General features: G+C 41.0%; 1 protein-coding gene across 1 annotated transcript in view; it reads right to left on the bottom strand.

The window, feature by feature from the left end:
* Positions 1-13,102, bottom strand: part of TMPRSS7 (transmembrane serine protease 7) — a 33,677-nt gene that overhangs the window by 935 nt on the left and 19,640 nt on the right. Inside the window, exons 11-17 of the mRNA XM_019715186.3 lie at positions 12,354-12,490; positions 10,370-10,477; positions 8,195-8,305; positions 7,333-7,449; positions 6,257-6,428; positions 3,711-3,979; positions 1,633-1,769 (exon numbers count right to left, since the gene is read on the bottom strand). Of these exons, the coding sequence (XP_019570745.3) occupies positions 1,633-1,769; positions 3,711-3,979; positions 6,257-6,428; positions 7,333-7,449; positions 8,195-8,305; positions 10,370-10,477; positions 12,354-12,490 (1,051 nt within the window). The remainder of the gene's footprint in view (positions 1-1,632; positions 1,770-3,710; positions 3,980-6,256; positions 6,429-7,332; positions 7,450-8,194; positions 8,306-10,369; positions 10,478-12,353; positions 12,491-13,102) is intronic.

Genomic DNA, 13,102 nt, shown 5'->3' on the forward strand with positions numbered 1-13,102 from the left:
GCAAATCTGATAGACAAACTACATTAGAAGGTGCCAGCTCCCTTCCCCCAGCAGGCAAGGGAAAATGTAAGAATACTAAGAGCCTTTTGCCTTAGCCAGTGGGTATCCCCGTCGGGTACCCCCTCTCGCTTGAGAGCTGTATTTCCTTGCTTTAATAAACTATCTGCTTTTGTAATTCCTCGCCTCTCTGGTCTGGGCTTCCTTTCTTCGGTTTCATGGGACCACGATCCCAGCACACAAACACAGAAATGTCCTACATCAATGGTTGCCTTGGAAGACTAACCTCTACCTCTGGCCCAGCAACTTCTGTGAGTGGCTCATGGTCCCAAAGAAGAAATTAGAAGAGACCATGTTTAGTTAGCCAGGTCCAATGAAGCAACCCTAAGGACCACTGGCCGACAGCTGCCACAGACAAATCACCCTCACTTGACAGTCCCTTCTGATACCTCAACTTCGCAAAGCAAAGGCTGAAATAATTCAAAGTTTAAACATAATTTTTACACTATTCATCATTTAAATTATAATATGTGGGTTTTTATTTTCTCATTTTGGAGAATGAGTAAAGCTGCAACTTAGAGGCCAAGATAAAAATGCTTTTCAAATTTGCCCCTGTATCATACCCCCATAATTCTAAACCCAATTAGGTAAATTCTGACTAGTAGAGAAACTGGGCTCTTTTTATTTTAATTATTGCCATACCAACTCTACTAATTTAACCTGTAAATCCTGGTGGCTATAAGAAATAGGACTATATAGTAGGACAAGCTGGGACTTCTGCAGGAACCCCCAGAACCCAGTAGTTTTAGTATTAGAGAAATAAGGGTTCAAAGCCCAGCTCAGGCATTACTTACTAGATATGTGACCTTGGGTAATTTACATACCCTCTCTGTGCCCCAGTTTCCTCTTCTGTAAAATGGGGATGAAAAACTGATATGAATTTGTGTAAAGAACCTAGCATAGTTCTTGCCACAAAATAGGAACTCAGAAGATAAAAATCATTATTATAATAAGATGGGTTTTTGTGGCATGGTGACTAAGGTTGTTGAAAGATGTGGCAACAGCTTCTAGTTTCCACTTCATCTCCTTAATCACCTGTTGACTTTTTGGCAATCATTTAGATATCTGCATAGATTGGAATCTGAGGCTCAGAAAAACGTCCCCCGTGAAAGTCACCTCCAACGTTACCACTGTCAGGAGGTGATAGAGTGTCCTCTGTCACATCTCCCACTCCTCTTTCCTTTCCCATAGTCTGTGTGTCAAAGGAGTAAGTGAATAAAACCATTATTATTTCAGAAGGTAAATAGTTGCTGCTAAGGAATTACGTAGGTATCAATCCTGTGTGTGTGTATGTTGCTTTGTTTTTTAGTTTTTGATTATAAGAAAGTCATGGCAGAATGATAAATGCTGACCACATTCTCTAAATGTTGGAAAACACATGGGCACTGAAAAACTGAGTTTTATAGACCCAATTATTTAATCACCTTTTCCTGATCTTAGAGAATGGGATTATAGTTAATATCTGAATTAAGGGAAGCACTGGCCCTAGTTATTTCCCAGTGTTGTGTGAATTAAATGTGAAAGCACTTATGGAAAGTATAACGTGTTAGGCAAGGGCAAAGTGAGATGACTTACTCTGCAAGCATCTCTCTTGCCTGACATGACACCTGCACAAAGCATCCTCGAAGTGATGATCCCATAGGTGGAAACACAGAGGGTTTGGTCAATGATCTCTACTTCTGCTTGCTGCAAAACAGGGGAGCCTTTATTGTCTGGAAAACACAGTAGAGACAGAAATCACCGAAATGGCTATCTTATTCAGGACCTTATTAAACAATTTACTCACATTATCTCCATTATCCTCTGTGGGGGCAGAGCCCCAGAAAGTAGTTTCCAGGCTCGCGGCCTCACATAGACAGGTGCTGGCTCAGGTAGTAAATGGCCATCAACTGTGATTGGATGGCCATCAGCTGTGGCTAGTTGGCCGTCAGCTGTAACCAGTGAGCCATTGGCCACTAATATAACTGCTGTGGCTACGCTAGCAAAAAAAAAATGGAGGCTAGCAAGAAGATGGTGGCTGAGCTAACAAGAGCGGATTGCAGAGAGGTGGATGCCGCCAGAGAGAATATAGTGATATGACTCCCCATCTATGGCTCTGTGGGTGTTCCTTTTTGGCCTCACCACATCCTGCGTTCTTATGTGGGGAGTGGGACCAGGGACCCCGCCAGACGCCCTGCACTACATCCTCATACTTTCTTTTGGATAAATTCTATTATGATCCCCATTTTCCTGATGAAGACAGAGAGTCTTAGGAGGTTAAGGGACTTGCCCAATGACACACAACTAGCAGGAAACAGAGCAGGATTCAAACCCAAGGTCTGACTCCACCATTTGAGCCACTGTGACATACCCCTGCACTGTGTCCTCCTGCTTTCAGCAGGACTGTGAATCTCTGGTTATTATCAATACTTACTGGTCAAGTGGAGCAGCATAACTGACATATGGGAGAGTCCTAGGAACCATAAACACGTATCAGTTTAGATATAGCCCTTTCACGCCCTTGTTAACCTGTCTGGCTAAGATGACTCCAAAAAATAAACACACATGCACACTCAGGCTTGTAAAGAGAGTGTCTCCTAATAAGATGATTGAGGAAACTCTTTCCTCCTGTGATACATGATAATATAGTTAAAGTCCTGGTATTCAAGCAGGTAGTAGCCACTTCCCTCATTGAGTCTATTGAGGCCTCAGCAAGCCCAAACAGATGGTGAATGTCACAACTTTAGTAGCTAAATGAAGGCAGTGAGCACTTGAAGAGCTGCCCACAATGAATCTTTAGAGTGTCACTGAGGGTGTGGTTCATGATTTATAAAAAATGTATGCCCTAAACTCTTAGAAATGACTTCAAGGGAGTCTGAGATGGTTGGGAGACCAATGAAAAGCTAACTAACATTTAGGGAGATGTTCACCAAGCTTTGGACTTTTCTCCTCACTACTATATATTTAGAATCAACCACGACTCCTAGGCTATGGAAAACCTTGGCAGGGCAGATGTAGGGCATCCCTACCATACACTCAGACATTTATGCATAATAAAAAAGATATCTCCTCTAGGTGGAGGAAATGTCAAAAGGCATCCCCTTTGGGTCGTCAGATTCTAGGCTGCTATAACCCCAGGCCTGAATTTACAGTCTGAGGAGCTCAAGCAGGCTGGATTTCAGCCCTTACTCTCATCACCGTGGCCAGTTGCCCTTGTGCAAGACATACTTATATAATCCTCCAGACAGTTGTCTATGAGTTGACACAGTAGGGTGTGTGTGTGTGTGTGTGTGTGTGTATCCTATTCTCTCCTTTATGAAAATGAATCACTTCTTTGTATGAAAAGGGAACTTAAAAATGAGGAGGAATTTCTTGCTCTTTTATAGTGGGGAACCTAGAAAACCCCTCAGAGTTTGAAAGAGCCCAAACTATTCAATCCTGCCTTGCTCGTAGACCCCCTTTCCTTATGAGATGTGTCCTGCTTTTTTGAGGGGTAAGAGGAAACCATCATACAACAGAAATAATATCCTCCTCCATTCTACCTCTCAGAGTTGTTAGGAGGCTCAAATGAGACCATGTACAAAATCTCTCTCTATGAACCCCAAAGCACTACATACATCAGTACAAGTTATTATCTGAAGGGGAAGGGCATAGCCATTCATTCGTACACACACCTGCTTCGTGCCTTCGCCCCCAGCCGGTTACCCAGCACTTCTCCCCACTGCGTACTTTCTGGCCAGCAGGAGGAATGCATATTGGCTGTATAAGCTGTTTCAGGGTCTCAGGCCAGGCGACACTGAGCTGTAGCAAGGCAATATCATAGTCAAAAGTATGGCTGTTATAGTACTCGTGGACCACGATTCTTCTCACCGGGGAGATGAACTTAGCATTCCCCTGCACATACATCCCGAGGTGAGCAGTCCATGGTGTGGGGTCTGACAGCCTGGTAGAAAAGGAATGAAGCACGAAATCAGTGGCTTGATGAACCATACATGGTGAAACAAGAATCCCGCAGAGAGATGAGGGCTCAGGAAAGGGAGGCCTAACTTACAGTCTCTATCGTAGTCACTGGCTTTGTACACAGACATGGCAAAAAGTACAACTTCTCTGAGCCTCCCTTACCTCCTTACTAAAACCAGAGATGCAGTAAGGTGTAGTACAGGTGGTAAATGATAACTATGTTCCAGAAAATTCCTCGATGACATCCTAAGGAAAGGCTGGAAATTTTATTGTCACTGGTATTTCATGAACTACATACAGGTCAAGAATGTTAGTGACTAGAATTAATGTTATTTTTTTTCCTATTCATGCTGACAATGGTATTTAATGGAGACAGCCAGCCAGGACCAGTAAGACAGTGGCCTGGGGTTCATTTTGCCAAATTTAAATGATATGAATACCAAGATAGATTAGAAATCAGTGTCACAAACAGGAATTTGATGAACTTGCTTCTTGCAAACTTGCCAGAAGCTTCAAACGTCACTGCTCAGGCATAACCATGCACAGGGGTCACACTCCCTTTAGTCCTTCCAGAATTCTAACCTGTGGACTTGCACAAAGTCACCGAGTATCTTGCAGTCTCCATGTGAGGTTTCCATCTCTACCGGTGCAGTAGCCTTACTATGGTGGGGTGAAGAGAATTTGGAAGCTTTGGGGAAAAAATAAGGGCAGAGTCCAGAGTGCAGCCCCTAATTTGCTTAGCTGAGATCTCATGAGTGGTTCTGGGATGCAAGGGAGTGTTAAGGTTAACATATTACTTAGAGCAGTTTCTTTGCATAAAAGATTAAGGATCAAAACAGAAGACATTTTAGTTAGTAACCTGAATCCTATAATTTCCAGCAGAAGAAAACACTCTGATAAATTTGTTGCAATACTCCACTTAAAAATTTTTTGAAGAAGAAATGATATTTTTGTATCTAAAATCTAGTAGGTAATATTTTAAGTGAAATTATTTTCTAAGCTTTCCTTTTACCTTTAGTTGGAAGAACGTTTGCCTCATAATAATCCCACTGGTAAAGATAGAGCCCTTCCAAGGCTAACATTAATGGATGTGTCCCGGATCTCCCTCTATGATATTGTGATATATGTAATAAAAAATATTTATTTGGTCTTAGGTCCATTTCTGGCACAGAGCTCCTAAAACCCTTAGAATTTCCTAAGTGATTAGAGGGACAAAGGGTGTCTTTTTTTATGCTAATGAGATGACTTTGGGATCCACCTAAGGTTGGTGGCCCATTGCCAGGAAAATCAAACCTGTGATTAGAGGGTTGGAACTTTCAGTCCCACTCCCTGACCTGGAGGAGGAAAGAGGAGCTGGAGGTTGAATCTGTCATCAATGGACAATGATTTAATCAACCGTGCCTACATAATGACGCCTCCATAAGAACCTGAAAGGGCAGGGTTCAGAGAGCTTCTGGGTTGGTGAACACATGGAAATTTGGGGAGAGTGTCTCACTCAGAGAGGGCATGGAAGCTCCTTGACCTTTCCCCATATCTCACCCTATGCTTCTCTTTCATCTGGCTGTTACTGAGTTATATCCTTTGATAATAAACTGGTAATACAGTAAGCAAAATGTTTCTCTGAGTTGTATGAGCCTGTCTAGCAAATTAATCGAACCCAAGAGGGAGGTTGGAACCTTCAATCTATAGATAGTCGGTCAGAAGTAGAGTTGACAACCTGGACTTGCTATTGGCATCTGAAATGGGGCGGGGGGTCATTCTTGTAGGACTGAGCCCTTAACCTGTGGGAGTAACACTATCTCAGGTAGGTAATGTCAGAATTGAGTTGAATTTTAAGACACTCGGGTAGTGTTGGAGAATTGCTTGGTGGTGTGGGAACCCCCACCACCGCATTGGAAATTGGGTGCAGAATCCCACTCTAAAAAGGGATCCCTACACTCCAGCCATCCTTCAATGTCTACTCTTCAGCACATTATCCACACATTCCCATAGGTTTGCTCCCCCTGACTTGAAAGCCCTATCCTATTGAGTAAAAGCGTATTCATTCTCAATGTTCCTTTGCGTTGTTTTTTTCCTTTACGTCAATAATTCCTAGAAGGAATATTGGGCACACAACTAGTGTCAAAAAAATAACAACAACCAAAAACCAACAATTGGATTGCTTGTGTGTCGCCAACAGGAAGCTTCTTCCCACACTTGAAGGCAGATGGATGGTCTGTGGTCAATGTGCAACTTTAGAATAAGGATTGAGATGCCCTACCTGTTTCCATGGAAACAGTGGGCTGCAGAGAGAAGCCACTCCCTGGAGATGACGGAGGCTCCACAGTAGGCAGATCCAATGAAGTGGAGGCTGACTTGCCACGGCCAACCCCCTTCCAGTGTGTCAGTGCCCCCAATGATGCGGTGGAGGGTGGAGGAACTCTTTCTGCAGCCTTTAGAAGAGGAAGTGTCACGTGATTTAAGGGCAGACTTAGAAGAAAAGTCAAATTAAGTTGAGTTTAGTTCTGGGTTGGTAACTGATTAACCAGGTAAGTGATTTGAAACCTGCTTTTCTAGAGAAGAGGCAATACCAACAACAACAAACCACTCCCTCCTTCCTGAAAACAGGCTTTTACAGAGTCTCTTCTATACAATAACGTGAGGGGAAGAGGGGGCCTGTTAATAACAGCTGCATTGATATGAACAGCAGCTGTGGGGTTTAGGTTGTTAGAAAGGAAAAACTTAGTTTCAAATGCAACAGAATTGAGAGTGTCTTTGGAGTTGTACTGATTTGAGAAAAGCACTTGGAGAGAATTTGTAAGTCCAAGACAAATGAAAACCTATTAAGAAACACTAATTATCGCAGCAATTCTTTTCAAGTGCAAATAGTACCGATAAGGATGTAAAGTTAATCTGTTGCCTAGCAGTGATTAGAGGTCACACATGTAACAACATATGGCAGGTTATAGTTCTCAAATTATAGCTAAAGCAAGAACGAGCTAGCACTTGATATTGACCTAACATAAGGCATAATTAACACTCATCCACTGCATGCCAGTATTCCTTTACTCATAGGTTTTTTTTTTATTTGAGAACTTATTTTTTGATTAGTTATTAAAAAGTGAAGTCTTCATTGTAAATATCTAGTATATTAATGTTTGTTAACAAGAAAGAAGATGGAATGTACATTAGCATTTTTTATTCTGAGAAACGATTTTAGATTCAGTTCACCAATATTTTTCCCTGGGCCTAAGGCAACCTCTGCCAGGAAGATTACACCAAGGAGAGAATGAAAATGAAAAACAGGCAGATTGAAGAGGGAATAGAAGGACCCAGAAGAAACCAATTGCTACTCACTGCAGCCTTCTTCATCGCTTCCGTCTGGACAGTCCACAGTCCCATCACATTTTGCATTTTGTTTCCTAAAGCAAATATCATTGCCACATTTAAAAGTTCTATTGTTGCATGGAATGCCTAAGAATAAACAAAAGAAGAAAAAGTTTTTCCTAGCCAAAAACTGACGACACTGAACTCCGCCAAGGATGGCTTAAGCACAGGATGGGTATTTCCCACTCTGGGAAACACGGCAGACCAAAGGGAAGCAACCCCATGGTGACCTATCCCTTCACCTCAGCAGCCTCTGGGAGGCAGGCAGGCTGGCACACCTGCTGAGAATCAATCCAATGGCCTCTCCTTTCTTCCACTGCAGGTGAGATGGAAATCAGGTGGCCATATCAGTGGCTTTAGGCCAGGGCCTCTCTGTTATTACCTTGACTTGTTCTCCAAAAAAGTTTTTGAGCAAATATCATCACTATACTCAGTCATTTCATACCATTGGGGTGAGAAAATGGACAGACTTTGAGAATTACAGCACATTTATTTACAACACTGGCGGTGTGTGTTTCTGCAGGGGCTAGAAAAAAATGCCGTGTCCCATCACAGTATCTAGCAAATAAGTAATGAAAATCTTCCAGTATTCACACACACACACACACACACACACACACACACACACACACACCACCTCAGTTAGAGAGACCAGCTGTCCTGTTTTGTCTAAAACTGAGAATTCTCAAGATATGGGATTTTCAGTGCTAAAACTGGGAAAACTCTGGGGAAAAATGAGACAAGTTGATTATCCAACCCAACAGAGGTATTTTGATTCCGATTTAAAAGGATTTTATAGGAAGCACAGCAGAGGCAGAGGACTTGCCCTCACTTTGAGTGCAGTTCTGCTCGTCCTGGCCATCCTCACAGTCCCTGAAGCCATCACAGACCAGAGGGCCGTGCTGCTTGAAGGAGCTGGCATTGCAGGCAGGTTTAAGAGTCACTAGAATGAGAACAGACAGAAAGCTCATGAGCCTGACACACCAGCTGGACTCTCTGACGACCAGTAATGCTCATCTAAAGGTGCAAAGGGTTAAGACGACTTAAAGGAAATTTTTTTAAAAGTCTGTTTTCCTCAGAATTGATACACACATGGAGAAAAGCAAATGTTTAAATTTTGGTGTAATTCCTAGCACTTTGACTTGGTCAGATCTGATTTTTGCTTTTGCATACATGTGGTAAACTCTGGCAGCTTGTTTATTTAATTATAATTAAATGCATTGTAAGATATTATTTTCAGGAAAATAAAAATCATAAGCTGTTATCTAAATTGAACTCATCTACCTTCCTAAACAAAGTGGAAGTATCCTGACATGGGAAATTTTGTCTTATTTTTCTCTGTACCGCAAGCCCCTGACCAAATAGTAAGCGGTCACTAAAGGTTTGTTGAATAAATTAATGAGTGTGAAATCTTAGAGGACAACAGACTATAGTCTGTGTGTAAGGAAAACTCTCTTTAAAATTATTTTATCCTGAGAGATCCATTTCCTGAATCGGAAGGTACCAGGGTAAACTTAACACAATCCAGAGTATTTTTGAAAATGGCCTTTATACCAGTGACAGATACAGTATATTAGCAAGTACTCTTAGCAGGTCTGATTCCTTAGACATTTCCGGTTTTATGAAAGTTATCACTTTTTGTTATCTGTTCCCTTTTTTTCAGAAGTATCTCTTGTGAGGGGTAGGGAAAGGCCATTGCTGCCCTAAAATAGTTCATTACGTCTCTAAGAGTACCTAGTTGACTCCTAGAGAATAGCCCTCAAAATGGCATGATGAGAAATAATGATTGCCAAAAAATGGTCTTCATTATCAAGTAACAATAATCACTTTTGTTTGGAGCATCATAGCAGGTAATAACAAAAATGTGAAAAACAAAAGAAACCATCACTGTATAATGGTCAGTATTTATTTTCTTAAGAAACAGAAGATCCTATAGATTGTTCTGAGGGTTTTATTTTGTCTATTGAAAAAAGAGGGTATAGAGTCAAAGGTTGTTTTCCATGAATATCATCTTTTCACAGTTAGTTTTAGTAACTGTAATATTTATATCCAAAAACATGAAAGAGATTAAATAGCTTCACCATCAACAATCATTTGAACTAAACTCTGGATCTTTAGGAGAAAGTGTTACCAGTGGTCTCATATGGTCCAATGAACTGGCCTCCCCCTATTGTTCCCCGAAACTGGAGACAGATTCAGGAATGATGTGCAAAGAGTAATGAAAAATCAACAGAAATTCTCTGTCCCAAATAGAACTATTCAATACCCTACCTTTTAGCCATCACCAATGTGATGTCAATGCAAACTATATAGGTAAAAAGTACTTTTATTCATAACCCTGCACTTCATAAATGAACATGCTGAAAGAATTTACCTCTCTGCTGATTCTGTGTTTCTCTCTAGATAAAAGATCTGTGCTCTAAAATAGGATTGTTATATTTAAGACTGTAGTTGATAAAATTATTAGCCCCAGGCCCTCATCCCTGTGGTATATTATGCACTCCCACTCTTCCTATGACCCCAAACTGTTCAGAATAAACTGTCTTGTCCCTTGACTATGACCTCAGCTATATGATTTGATTTGGCTGATGGAATATGACACAAGGGATGGTGTGCCAGTTCCAAGCCCACAACTTAAGAGGGACCTGGTGATTTTGCTCCCTCCCCCTTTGCTTCTAGCACTTCCCTGGCTAGCCCACTAGATCAATGGGGAAAAAAGCCACAAGGAGTAGACCTGACCCCAACCTGGGAATAACCAAACACAGGGGACCCACCAATTGAAGCAGAGCCACCCAATGAGGCCAGTCTAGATCAGTCGCATTCCAGACAACCCACAGATACATAATTCAGGATAAATGATTGTTGTAAACCACTGAGTTTGGGGTCTAGTTTGTTTTGCAGCAAGAGATAATAGGTGCAAAGATCCAGGAAGTGCACCAGCAGCAACAAGGGCTCTGACACATTATTTATTCAATAAGAATGTCATAGCAAAAGCTTGATTACCCACCACAGAAAAGTTCATCACTTTCATCAAAGCAGTCATTTACTCCATCACACCGCTGGGCCTGAGGGACACATAGACCGGAGGAGCATCTAAAAGATCCAACAGGACAGGCTACAGACAATAAAAAATTGGAAATCTTGTATGGGTCCCTAAAAGTCACCAGACCACATTAATAAAGACATATGAAGTATTATTAAGTGATTAAGGAGTTGACAGTGTAGCAGTAGCAATTATATAATTTCTCCATCAAATCAAGGTTATAGGTAATAATTTAAAAAACAAAAAAGCAAAATTTAGGAGAGTAAAGAAAACACATGAATTCAGCAGAAACTCTGATTCATCACTGCAACCAGGTCACATGTATAATCAAACTTCTACTATCTCCCTCCTTGACTCAGTTCCCTGGCTTTATCATAGACTCAATGAAAGCAAAAGCTGGGAGATACATTAGAGAATCCAGCATTCTTAGTATGCAGTCTACACACCTCTCAGGAAATTATAAGTGGACTCTGATGTCTCTGAATTCTCTAATCACATGTATTAGTTTGAGGAGTCTGTACCTTGAATTACATTTTCAAGTAGTCTCTGCCTCAAAATATATTAGTAACCATTGATCTTAGATAGTTGGACCTGGAGAGATTAGCGATTGGCTTCAAAACTCAGGACTCCTCTCTCCTCCCTCCCAGTCCATCATTTTTTCCACTTCAACCATACTACTAGACAAAGATTGCCTCCCTCGTCTTGAATCATTATTGCTGAGCTTATCACAAACATATAGAAATAATAAACCTTTCCTCCCTGCTATGGTCTGAATGCTTTGCGTCCCCCTAAATACATATGTTGAAATCCTTATGCCCAGTGGCAAAGCCTTCACGAATGGGATTAGTGCTATTATAAAAGAGGCACCACTGCTCTGCTTAGCCCTTGCACCATGAGAAGATACAAGAAGAAGTCTTCAGTGCCCAGGAGGGCCCTCACCTGACTATACTAGTGCCCTGATGTTGGACTTCCAGCCTCAAGAACTGTCAGAAATTAATTTCTGTTCTTCATAAGCTACTCAGTCTGTGGAATTTTGTTACAGCAGCCTGGATAGACTAAGACACTCCCCTTGTGCAAAGGAGTAGGTAAGAGTACATGGTCAGTTCACCACTATCTCAATGGCACACAGGGAGGGGATGAGTTCCTGGAAAATACTCATGATTTGAAAAAAACAGTTGAATATAAAATGGTTTGCTATGTACCTGTGTCCTTGACGGAAATTCTAATAGTCTCATATTCAGAAGTATAATACTCTAAATCCAGAAGCAGGTATATTGCGGATTAGCAAAGAAGGACATCCTCTAAAGGAGCTTTCTCTGAAGTCTTACCCTTATGGAGTCCTAAGTCTTTAACCCTGACTTTTCCCCTTTTAAAACAGATTAAGAATTTCCTGCGCAAGTCAGTATCTACTCTCTCCAGCTCTAATGACTTCCCTCAAATATGGCTTTTCTACTAACCACTTCCTGGCCACTATTTTAGCAGTTCTCAGTGTGAAGTTTGACATTCTGAGGGCTGATAGTTAAGTTCTCCCTAACCAACCAGCTCTCCCTACAGGGCACAGGCCAAAGTGAGTCACAACTGTTGGCCTCTGATCCACCAAATGGATGTAATATCACATTTACCAAGAAGTATGGCTAGCAAGAACAACAAATCAAAAAATGGGCTTTTCCTATATTTTTAAGAATAATGTGAGATACTATTTTTCAATTATAAATTAATAATTACAACCATATTATTTTTCTATAATTTAATCTATAGCAGTAATAAGTACCTACTTTTATAAATTATTTATCTTATATTTACATTATATATACTTGCTATAAAAATAAAAATACAACAGAAACCAGCAGCAACAAAGCAGTTTTCATTCCTTTAAATTCTCCCAAGTTTAGAGTTGTAAAGTATTAGCCTCCCTTTACCAATTTATTAAAGCTAATCCCAGGCTTACGTTGACTGATGTTGTAACTGCCATATTCCACCAAAAGTGGCTGGTCCGAAAGCCTGGAACTGCACTGAAACTGAATGTGAACAAGGGGGCTGGGCACTCGAAATATCGTCTGGTGATCCATGTAGGAGCCACAGTACCTGAGGAGACAAGAGTTGGAGGATACATGGCCTAAGGGTCTGTCAACTGCATTCCTACTAACAATGAATTCACTGATGCTTGCTCATTTAGGCTTCACACATGAGAAGCTTATGGTAGAGCTAACAGTAGTTGTTCATTCCATGCTAAGTGTCTGTGATTGATTAAGTTCTGTCCCCTGGATTTTTCTCCTCTGCTAAGTAAAACCAGAGCAGTACCTGTTACCCATTGCTTTCCTCACCAACACTTATAATACACAGATACTATATGGGTTTAATTCTCCCAGTCTATTCTCTTTATTTGGTGTAAATAACTGTGCAATAAAGGAATTGCCTGCTTTTGCCCACAAACCTGTCTATAGAGCAGAGTGGAATCCATGAGCTCAGGTTGAAAACAAACAAAGAATCTAAGCAATACTTAAAGCAGAAAAGACAACAATATTATTTCAAACTAAATTGACATCTGATGCACACTTCAGGGCTTGTCCTTGGCAAAACTTCACAGCAATGTCCATCTACAATATTTCCCTATCTCACCTTTTCTTACTCAGTTTTTCTCAAGCAGAAGAAACTCTCCCTCCTGTTAGTAATTCTTTTATCAGATTCCACACATAG

This window comes from Rhinolophus sinicus, chromosome 17 (assembly GCF_057876585.1).
Source record: "Rhinolophus sinicus isolate RSI-liver-muscle chromosome 17, RSI-T2T, whole genome shotgun sequence".
Taxonomy (NCBI): Eukaryota; Metazoa; Chordata; class Mammalia; order Chiroptera; family Rhinolophidae; genus Rhinolophus; species Rhinolophus sinicus.